The sequence below is a fragment of the Gossypium hirsutum genome, chromosome A02, assembly GCF_007990345.1.
Source record: "Gossypium hirsutum isolate 1008001.06 chromosome A02, Gossypium_hirsutum_v2.1, whole genome shotgun sequence".
Classification (NCBI taxonomy): Eukaryota; Viridiplantae; Streptophyta; class Magnoliopsida; order Malvales; family Malvaceae; genus Gossypium; species Gossypium hirsutum.
The window spans coordinates 104,962,257-104,974,475 of record NC_053425.1 but is presented as its reverse complement, the minus strand read 5'-3'; the positions used below and the strand labels follow the sequence as shown (position 1 = coordinate 104,974,475).

Here is a 12,219-nt window from a genome sequence, read left to right as displayed (position 1 = left end):
TTATTATTTTAATAATTTATATATTTTTAATTTTTAAAATATTATTATTTTTGGGAGTGAAAATACAATTTTATGACGAATTATTAAAGGAATGTAAAACTCAATTTGAAGGTATCAAAGTTGTCAAATCCTCGATTGAAACAATAACTCGTTCGCAATGCCAAGCACAATTTAGCATCAAATATTACAAACATATACATTCAATTAAAACTAAAAAACCAACATGCAAATTTCTTAGAAAAAAACAGCTTTTTTCTTTGTAACAGCATAGCTCCTAGTCCTTGGCAACACACCTTGTTCATCATCATCACCAAACTCACAAGGCTTGTCTTCATCGATCCTCCCAATCACAACGCTGTGACTTCTAGGCATACGGTTCGCTCCGGTCCTCGCTGGTTGTCTCCGATGAAGGTCCAACCGAGCCTTGTTTCGTGAACTCCTGATGGAAGCAGCTCTTATAAGTTCCCTCAAGTCTTCATCAGCGTTGATGGATTTCGTTGAGCCAACACTATAACTCCTCGGTAAAGCATTAACTTGGCCGGTAGGGCAACCCATGGTGGTGCCGAAGCCGATCCTTTCGGAGTATTCAGACATACTTTTGATGTATACATCCCTGGCCTTGATTAGGAACCTGATGGGTGCTTTTAAGTATCTGCTTAGCTTGCTTTCTTTGGTCACCTTGTTGCTCATGTTGCAGTTTCCACCCATAAATACAGAAAACAAGAGAAAAATTTAAGGAACAATGGGGTTTAAGATTCTTATATGAATATTATGTGTGTCTGTATATATATATATATATAATGAAGGAAAAACAGGGTTGGTTAAGGAGGGGACTGAGCACTATAATCAGAAAGAGGGGCCAATCTTTACAATTGCCAGGAAAGCGATGTGTAGAGAATGGTTTAATATATATTTGGTAATTATGATTCTTTTTAATTTGGTGTATATATATATGTATATATATTAATATGGTATTTGTATTTAATAAAAAAATATTTTTTGGTACTTGAAAATAATAATTTCGACTTTTTAATGTTTCATTCAAGTTTTAGTGTTGATTTGGAATTATACAAATTTACAATTAATACTAAATTTATTCTATTAATAAAATCATGAAAATTCAACCATTAACATTTATAAAAAATAAATCTTAAAACATGAATTAAATTTTAAAAATTTAACACCGTTATCTCTAGGGTATCAAAATGTATAACTTTTATAAAAAATAATGTATCACATTAGGAAAAAAAAAAGTGTCAAAATCAGTTAAATCCTTGAGAATTGCAAATGATATGAGAACAATAAACTGAGCAAGTCTAATTAGTTTTGGATTGGATCAATCCGAATTGGATAATGTTCAAGGTCAAAATTTTGGATTTTGCTCATTTAGTTTTGCCGATCAAGTTTAACAAGTTGAGTCATCTTAAGTTTAGATTAATTTAAATTATTTTAATTACATGTCAGATGAATTAATCTGGTTAAATCAAATTCGAATTAAATTAATTAAATTTTTTTCCTAATTTTGAATAAAATATAATTACAAAATTACATTCAATGCATTGGGTAGGAGTATATGTTTAATAAGTCAAGGAGATGTAGAAACTATATGTTTTATGATTCAAATGAAATAGGAAGAATGGAAGAGAGAAAGTCCAAATGGGTTATACTAATTATTTTAACTGGGATAGTAAATCTGAAAATATTGTCTTATTCAAAGTTCAAAAAAAAAAAACCCATAAAACAAGGAGTGGAATCAATAATTCCCTTACAACGTTGAATGATGAATCACACCCTCCTTTACTTGTACTCAAATTTTGTCAATTATAATCAAACTGAGTCACATTTCAAAGCTAGGAACAATATAATATTGATTTCTAATTTCTAACCAAGCCTACACGTTACGTAAAACTAAATATTTTAATTTATAAGTTATTAAGTTTTAATTCGATTAATATCGATATTATCGTTAGTGTAGGAAGATGTGGATTCGATTGTGTTGAAGTGCATTATTCTTCTATTTAATAGTTGAAAAGAGATTATGAATAGTTCTAGACATTATGTTAAAAAAATATTTTAATATATTAATCGTGTTGTATATTTTTTGTTGATAATTTTTTATTTAATAAATTTTAAAAAGATGTTATTAATTATCTTTGATGAGTTTAGATAAATTAAATTGTTTATCAAATATCGTATTATGAAAGTTTATTCTTTGAGTAAAACCCTACAAACGTAACTGTGGGATTAAACCGTGTAACAAATTTCGTTTCTCCTCCATTACTTCTACTTCTCTTTATTGTTCTTAACTATATCATTCAACTGTCTTGTTACAGCATCACTTGTAACATTGCATAAATACAACTACAACTAAACACTTGCATTTTCAATTGATATAAGAACCTAACACTAAATATATTTGATGGGATGTGGTTATTATTCATAAGTTGATGCTTGAGTTAAACGTAAAATTACTATTTATGATGATCATGATAAAGATATTTTAATCATCATAAATACTACATCAAAAGATTCATATTGTTTCACAAGTTATGACTCTTGTTTATAAAATCATTCATAATGTAAACCTTGTTTCAACTCTTTAAATAAACTTGATGCGAACTGCAGGAGCACGAAAATAGAGTAATAGTGATGCTATTACGATGCTTCTTACTTTTGTCTGCTCTCTTTTGCTGGAATATTTTATTTCTGCTTATACTTTGATTTATGGGGATTAATTTCATGTATTGGTTTGAAGTGATGTAACATCTTTTTACATTAAAAGTATCCAACCTTAAAATAAGAGAATAATGCGCTTCAATTCATATGAACCCAATTTTTTTTGCATTAATAACAATACCGATACCAATTAAACTAAATCTCAATCAATTATTTTTTAAAATTCAACATATTTTTAAAACAATCAATTTATAAACCACTTAACCACGCACCAATAAACTCCTTTTTTTCTTCCAATAATGAGATAATGTTATGCTTAACTAACGAGAAAAAAATAATCTTTAAAAGATTCTGAAACTGATGAGTTCTCGAAATTAATACTTAATAGTAATTTTTTTATTTAATAAAATACTAAATTACTTTTTGATATTAATCAATTCTTACTGCTTGTTTGAAGCAGGAAGCTTTATAATAAATTTAAAAATAAGATCCATGCAAATTTGTTACGAAAAAATTGATTGATTAATCCAATTGCTGAATGTGATTATGATAGTTGATACGGTGTTCATCCTAATTTAATACCAAATAATTTATGCTTTACTTTCGTCAAAATTTCGGTGTATTTATTAAAAATTTAGGTTGCTTCCAAATATTGGTCGATAAAAGAAAAATTCCAGCTCCGGCCTTTAAAGACTTGAAAAATTAATTGATTTAATTTAATGCCCATTCTACAAAGCATATTTTTGCAGAAAAAAAGTGGTTGAGAGGATGTTAATATGTGACAAAATAATTAGTAAGTTGATCGTATGATTATTCAAATATTCGAATTTTTTTAAAATCATGAAACTATTTGAATTTTTTTTAAAAGTCTGATTAGCTAACTTTAAGGGACGATTCTATGATTGGTACGATTGATCAGTACCCATTAGCGAGTAGAAAAACATATTTTAGATCCAAATCGATCTGGCGGTTAGTGTTAGAGATCAAGAAAGAAAGCTTTTTGAATTTCAGTTCACAGATTCGTGATGTTTAAAGCCATTTCATTAAAAAAATTGAATTGTAGAAGAGAAGGGAAAGGAGAACTTTTGATTGGCGTAGGTAGTACGAACAAAGAGGATTATACAACAGTGATTTCAACAACTCAGTGACTTAAATGAAAACTTCTGAATAGTTTAGTGACAATTTTGTAACTTTTTGAAGTTGGATGACCAAAACGTAAACTTACTAATAGTTTAGTGACCTTGAGTGTAGTTTACCCAATTCTTTTTTTGTTTTTTTCTTAAATGAAGTTTTTCGGAATAATAAGCCCCTTTTGATATAGTTAGAGGCTTGGTTTTCTCGAGTCTATAGTGAATCGTTTGCTTGAGCTTATCGATCTTCGATTAGCTTGAGTCTACTATGACTCGCTTTTGTCTAGGTCTGATTTAAGCTTTTATTGTTGACGAAACCATTTTTGAAAACGGGGTCGACTTTGGTTTCGAAAATGATAAACGAAAATTGGGAGTCGCCACCAGTCTTTTTTGATGAGGTGTGATCGGGTCACCTCGAAATTTGGTCATTTTAATAAAACATTTTGATTTACTAAAATAACGATTTTGGTCTACGAAATTTGAGAAAATGGGTTTGGGAGTCGGTTACGTACGAGGAAGGATTAGCACCCTCGTAACACCCAAAATTGGTACCTAATTGATTAATTAAAGTCTTAATGTCAAAAGTTGAAAAGATTTTGAACTAAATTTTAAAAATACGATCTGTTTTTATGAATGTTTGGATAACTCGAAGTGGATATTAAGATTCTCTTGTTCCGAAGAAATAAAATATCACATCCAGCACGTAGGACACGACATTTCAAACCTTCGATACCAAAATAACCTCATGATTTCCAAAACTTACGCATTGAAACTTTAAAAAGGATATTCGGTTGTTTGGTCTAACGACAAATCGAAACCCAACACGTAGGGCACAATTTCTCGAAATTTCCAAACACGAAATATTGCCTTGTTTAAAAAAAACTCGAATAAAAATGCAATTGTATGAAACAATTAAGATTATCTTGTTTTGAAGAAATAAAATATCACGTCCAGCACGTAGGATGTAACGTCCCCCTACCCGAGACCGTTGCCGGAGTCAAGCAGGAGACATTACAAAACTTATCTTAGCACTTAAACAGTTTTCGTAATAAACTATCCATCTGCGTCACGGTCGCTAAAAAAATCATATCTCGAGTTACGAAACTCGAAATCAAATTCCGTAAATTTTTCCTGAAACTAGACTCATATATCTACTTACTAATTTTTTTCTAGAATTTTTTGTCAGGCCAATTAGTACAGTTTATTAGAAAAAGTCTCCCCTGTTTCAGGGTTCGGCTACTCTGACCCTTGTGCACTACGAATCAAATTTCTTCCTGTACAGAAATCCAATGACTATGCCATTCATTTCAATTAAAAATAGACTCAATAAGGAATCCATACAAATAAATTTTGAGTCCTAATTCTTAATACACAATTTATGGTGAATTTCTAAAGTCAGAACAGGGAATCCAGAAATTGTTCTAACCCTGTTTCACCAAAACGTAAATATCTCATAAAATACAACTCTTTTACCTATTTTGTTTCTTCCATATAAAAATCGATTCATTAAACTTCAATTACATATTTTATTCATCATCTAATTCACTTTATACTATTTTTGGTATATTTTCAAAGTTGGACTACTGTTACTGTCCAAATCTGTTTTAGTAAATAATGTTGATAACTAAGTTTATAACATCTTCATTTCTTCTCTCTACAACATTTACCAACAATTCCTCTTATTACTCTTCACTAACATATCAAAACATACCATACTTAAGGTATTGGTAACATTTACAAAACATACCAAAATATCACTTAACAACTTAGATACTTTCAAAATAACCAAAAGACATCCTAGGTACAATGCCATTTTCTAAAAAGATAGAAACTTCACCAATTTGAGTTTGGGGATCGGCTTGTATGCTGAGTCCTTATACTTTCGTACCTAGCCTGCGCACTGAAACAAACCGTACGCTGAGAATACTCTCAATGGTATTTTTATAAACAATAGCTTAATCAACTTTAAAACATGGTAATTCAAACACATTATTGCTATTATTCAATATCAATCAGTACTTTAATAACCTTTACTTTATTTACCCTTATTAACATAACTCGGACACTGACGGATACACGGATCCAACCCACACTCCGGGATAAGCACATAGTGCTTCATCGGAATAAATCCGGAACTTTAACATTATAGTAGACAAAGTACTTCATCGGAACAAATCCGGAACTTTAACAGTAGTCGACACATAGTGTCTCATCGACTCAATGTCGGAATATCCCAATACCTCCAATTCCTATGACATGTCAACTATATCCGACTAGCCCGACACTGTTAATAGGGTATTCAAAATCACATTCATTTCAATATGGTAAAAATACTTACCTCATTCACATTTTCATACAATATAAATATCTAATATAGCAATAACGATTAAGCTTGGTTTATAGAAATACAAACCACTATTTATCGAATTTAATCGATATCTTCGTTCACTTTCTCTTTTCCCTTCTTTGATGACGTATCCGATACTACGTTTGCTACTAACAATCATACAATTAAAAATCATCAATATACTAATTCATAAAACACATTTTCACTTTCTATCAAACTTTTACAAAAATTCCAATTTCGTCCTTTTTTCATTACTAATCTTTTTTTCTTTAACTTAAGCTTCATATTCTCTTTTAATCAACTCATTAACAATTTCTAACTCATAAAATTCATTATAAAACATAAATTTTGAGCTCTATTCAACTTAATCCCTATTTAAACCTAACTTAGAATTCTTTTAATAAATCACTCAATTTTCACTTCTAACTTCAATTCCTATCAATTTAACCCATAAAACCTCAATTTATTCAACTAAATCAATATCTAAAAATTTTCTATTTTTCTTCATTTTAACCTCATACATGTAGAACTTTGAATTAGGCATCCATAAACATAAAAATCATAAGAAAATGAGCTAAAAAAACTTACCAATCAAGCTTTAGGGCATTAATCCTCAAATTTCCCTTTTCTATTTCTTTCTTTCTTTCTTTCTTTCTTTCTTTCTTTCTCACGTTTGCTCTCTGTAACTCTTTCTATGTTTCTTTACTCATTATTCTTTATTCATTATACTATATTATATTATTATTAACCTATAATAAATATAAAATTAACATGTGTAATAGCTATAACATAAAATATCTTATAGCTATTACACATATATACCAACTATTACACATGTTATATCATACATTCACACACAAGGCACTTAGGGTCTAATTGCTAGATTAGTCCCTTTTACTAATCTTTAATCTATAATTAAACTTTTATACCGTATGCAATTTAGTCATTATTCTAAATTCAAGCTACTTAACTTAATCAAACATTAAATAACCATTCAACTATAATTCATAAATATTTCTAATAAATATTCATGAATAAATTTTACGGAAACAGTACTCAAGACTCAATTTTCGATACCGTAACTTTCGGTTCATTACAATTCTCTCCCCCTTAATAAATTTCGTCCTCGAAATTTACCTGAAAAGAGATGGGGGTATTGAGATCTCATCGTTTCTTCTGGTTCCCATGTAGCTTCTTCAACACTGTGACTTCGCCATAGCACTTTTACTAAAGGAATACGTTTATTACGTAATTCTTTTACCTCTCGTGCTAGAATCTCAACTGGTTCTTCTTCATACGATAAGTCAGGTCGAATCTCTATATTCTCGGTAGTAATAACATGTGAAGGATCCGATCGATATCTTCTTAGCATAGAAACATGGAAGACATCGCGCATTTTCTGTAGTTCAGGAGGTAAGGCCAATCGATACGCTACTGGTCCAATTCTCTCAATAACTTCGTAAGGCCCAATAAAACGAGGACTTAATTTTCCTTTTTGACCAAATCTTAGAATTTTCTTCCAAGGAGAAACCTTTAAAAATACTTTATCCCCGACTGAGTATTCAATATCCCGTCGTTTCAAATCTGCATACGATTTCTGTCTATCAAAAGCAGTTTTCAATCTTTCCCGAATTTTCTTAACTGTACTTTCTGTTTCTTGAACCAATTCAGGTCCAATCATCTTCTTCTCATTCAGTTTTGTCCAACATACGGGTGATCGGCATCTTCGCCCATACAAAGCCTCATACGGTGCCATATGTATACTTGACTGGAAACTATTATTATACACAAATTCGGCTAATGACAAATAATATTCCCAGTTAGACTCAAAATCAATCATACAGGCTCGAAGCATATCTTCTAAAATCTGTATTACCCGTTCAGATTGACCATCAGTCTGTGCATGAAAAGCTGTACTAAAATGAAGTCGAGTACCGAAAGATTCATGTAATTGCTTCCAAAACCTTGACGTAAACCTTGGATCTCTGTCAGAAATTATTGATTTTGGAATACCATGTAATCTAATGATTTCCCGAACATAAACCTCAGCAAGTTTCTTTAACGACCAATCGGTTCTCACAGCTAAGAAATGAGCTGACTTCGTAAGTCGATCAACTATTACCCAAATAGTATTTTTTTTACTTGTAGACATCGGTAATCCCGTCACAAAGCCCATCGTTATTCGGTCTCATTTCCATTCAGGAATATTGATTGGTATCAGAGCTAATTAGGTTTAGTCGGTTCTAGGACTAAATCGAATGTCTGTAACACCCGACTCGTGTCCGTCCCCGGATTAGTGTTACGAGGCATTACCGATCAAAACCCGACTCAATCAATTTTTTTTTATAAATAAATTAATCCATTATATATATACTAAGCCATAAATCCTAATCAATACACATTTGAATATATATACATTCGTTTACTCTATCAATACGCCAAACGTAATTAATCACCAACATTTACAAGCATACTTAAATTTATAAATCATCTCCTATATTCACTTAACTACTAAATCCAACCAAATCATATATATTTCATATATAATACGTAACCTAGACACTTAACTTAACATTATTTATCTTAATGAATATAACAAACTTACTTACTTCAACCACATAATTACCGAAACACTTGAATGAAATCACCATGCACATATATATATTACCATATAAATACTAACCATAAAATACTAATCCATGATTAAAGTATGCGTAAACCATAATTCAGCCCAAAACCGAACACAAACAAGAAAATTAAGCCATTTTCGCATGGCTTAATATTACATAATCTAAATTCAAGTATTTCATCTACGCTATACATGCCATAAGATCGAATTCAAAATTTACAAAATACCGAGAGGAGTCGATAGTGTGATAATCTTCTCTGACGATCCCCGAGCTCGTAACCAACTTCCAAAATCTATAAAACGAAGAACAACATACACACAGTAAGCTATTTAAAGCTTAGTAAGTCATAAGCAAAAATTCATTTATATATATTAATACTTATTCCATCATTAAGTTAAAATAAACCAAATATCATATTATTTTGTACCATATAACACTTTAATAAAAATCATATTGTATTTTCATATAAACAAACCATATGGCCAAATACACATAAATATTTAGCAAAGCCGAATATTCAATAAATCATTATGCTAAAACATGCTTATACTCAAATGGTTAACTCATACTCTATATTTCATTTGAAACTATTATCAAATTAAAATAATCAACTTACCTCATCAGCAATTAAGCAAATGGCTAACACATACCTGAATAATTTAACTTTCTTAACACATTTATTTGCTTTTACTATTGCTCATATAAAATTTATAAAACATAGAGCCCTATATAAAACACCGGCATAAAGCCTGCTAGGCACAAAGCCCGATTCATTTCACCGGCACAAAGCCTGCTAGACATAAAGTCTGAATTAATTCACCGGCATCAAGCCTGCTAGGCATTAAGCCTGAAATAATTCACCGGCATCAAGCCTGCTAGACATAAAGTCTAAAATAATTCACCGGCATCAAGCCTGCTAGGCATTAAGCCTGAAATAATTCACCGGCATCAAGCCTGCTAGGCATTAAGCCTGAAAATCTCATATACAAAGATGATCTTTCGTATAATTCTTTATGTTTACCTAAGTCTTACTCAATAACTGTATCTCCGTAAGAATTGAATTATATTCAATTCTTCATAGCAAACAAACATTCGAACCACATATGTATAATTTACAACATTAAAATTCAGCTCAAAGAATTTGTAACCTATATTCGAACCACATATGTAAGTAAAATTCATACATTAAATTCAGCTCAAGAACTTTGTAACCTATATATATTCGAACCATATGTGCATATATATATAATTCATAATATTAAGTTCAACTCAAAGAATCAAAGAACTTGTATCATACATTCAAACTTTATATATATAATTCATAACTTTAAATTCAACTCAAGAAATTAAATCTTACATTCGAACTACATATCCATGTAAATTCTACTATTAGTTTCATATCATTGAACTTAAAGCATACTTTAGCTAATATACATGTAATTTATACCATTAATATCAACCTCCCAAAATTAATTTCTATGTTCGGCTATCACATAGAAAAATCACCAAGTTTTATTCAATTTATATACTTTTAGTTCCAGCTTACTAAATGTATGATAGATATATTTATATAAATTCCAATTTAATAACATTTAAATTGCTATTAGACTTACCTTGGATGTCGTCGACTGTTAAATCGGCTACTCGACCACTTTTGTATTTCCCCGATCCAAATCCGATTTCTTTAATTCTTGATCTAAGCATATTCAAATTAAGTTTATTTAAACATCATTCTATTCAATTTAACCTAAAAACACATAAATAGGCAAATTACAATTTTGCCCCTAACATTTCACACTTTTTACAATTTAGTCTTTTTTTGCTCAAAACACAAAATACACAAAATTTGACTTCACTCCTTAAGGGCCGAATATTCCTAGTGTCCATACAAGCCCACATATTTCATTTATTTCACATTTTAGTCCCTCAAAAATTTATTTTTACAATTAAACCCTAATTACTCAAATTCATCAAAAACTCAAAGACACGACATGTTAATCTTTCACATATCTTTCATATTCCATCATCAACTATCACAAAGCTCAAGCATTCATCAATGGCATTTCTCAAAATCATCAACAATTCACAAAATTAAGATATGGGTTTTGAAGTATTCAAAGCAATGATCTCAAAAACGTAAAAATTATCAAAAACCAAACAAAAACCAACCTTGAATTAAGCTTCAAAATGGCCGAATGTTTCAAGCTTTCAAACCTTGTTTTTCTTTTCTACATTCGGTGAAGAAAGATGAACATAAAATGGTGGCTTTTAATGTTTTGTTTTATTATAACATATATTATTATATTATTATTATTTTAACTTTTATTTTATATATATATAAATCACATATCATCATTATGCCATCCACTACCTATTACTATTGGCTAAATTACAACATAAGGCCTCAAACTTATAAAGACAACAACAATTAGGCACTTTCTTAATTAACCATCAAATTTTCATTTTACGCGATTAAGCCATTTTTTTCAAATTAAGCGCACAAACATAAAATTAATTCACGAAACTTTCACATATGTAAATTCACACATAATTAACACAGAAAATAATATTAAAATATTTTTCAGACTCGATTTTGTGGTCCCAAAACCACTGTTCCGATTAGGGTCAAAATCGGGCTGTTACAACTCTCCCCCTCTTAGGAATTTTCGTCCCCGAAAATCTTACCGGTGAATAGGTTTGGATAACGCTCTTCCATTGTATCTTCTGACTCCCAAGTTGCCTCCTCAACTCTGTGTTTTTGCCATAGTACTTTGACTAACTAAATTTTCTTATTTCTCAATTCTTTAATATCACGAGTCAGAATACAAATCGGTTCCTCTTCATATGTCATATCAGATTGCATCTCAATCTCTGTGGGACTAATCACATGTGAAGGATTAGATAGGTATCTATGGAGCATCGAAACATGGAATACATTGTGAATCTTTTCTAGCTCAGGTGGCAACTACAATCTATAAGCAACCAGCCCGATACGCTCTATAATCTCATACGACCCAATAAATCTCACACTCAATTTCTTTTTACGATCAAATCTAAGTATTTTCTTCCACTGTGATACCTACAAAAGACTTTATCTCCAATCTGAAACTCTATATCTTTTCTTTTCAAGTCTGCATACAATTTCTGACGATTCAACGTTGTTGTTTTTTTTTTTAGACTATCGCGAAACACTTTCACATCATATATTTCAAATTCACACATAGCTTCAAATTTCAAATCTCTTTAATCTCACAACTAAAATTCTGATCTAACTTTCAGTGTACATCATCCCTAGCTGAAACTGCTTAACTGTATTAATTTTTTTTTTCCATTTTCTACTCACATTCTCTGATGATTTTAATCCTGTGAATCATTTTCTCACAAAACTCAATCCTGAAATAACGGAGTTCGATAATTGCTTATAATAGCAAACATC

At 30.4% G+C, this 12,219-nt stretch overlaps 1 protein-coding gene and 1 long non-coding RNA gene across 2 annotated transcripts; both read right to left on the bottom strand.

The window, feature by feature from the left end:
- Positions 1 to 110: 110 nt before the first annotated feature.
- Positions 111 to 808, bottom strand: LOC107932555 (uncharacterized). The gene has a single exon (XM_016864599.2). It carries the CDS (start codon positions 706 to 708, stop codon positions 235 to 237), a length of 474 nt encoding a protein of 157 aa, XP_016720088.2. The 5' UTR covers positions 709 to 808; the 3' UTR covers positions 111 to 234.
- Positions 809 to 8,787: 7,979 nt separating this feature from the next.
- LOC107921961 (uncharacterized) lies at positions 8,788 to 11,233 on the bottom strand. The gene is made up of 3 exons (XR_005904526.1): positions 10,953 to 11,233; positions 10,397 to 10,479; positions 8,788 to 9,075 (listed from the first exon to the last, which is right to left on the bottom strand). It is a non-coding gene; the product is annotated as an uncharacterized lncRNA (long non-coding RNA).
- Between the last annotated feature and the right edge of the window lie 986 nt (positions 11,234 to 12,219).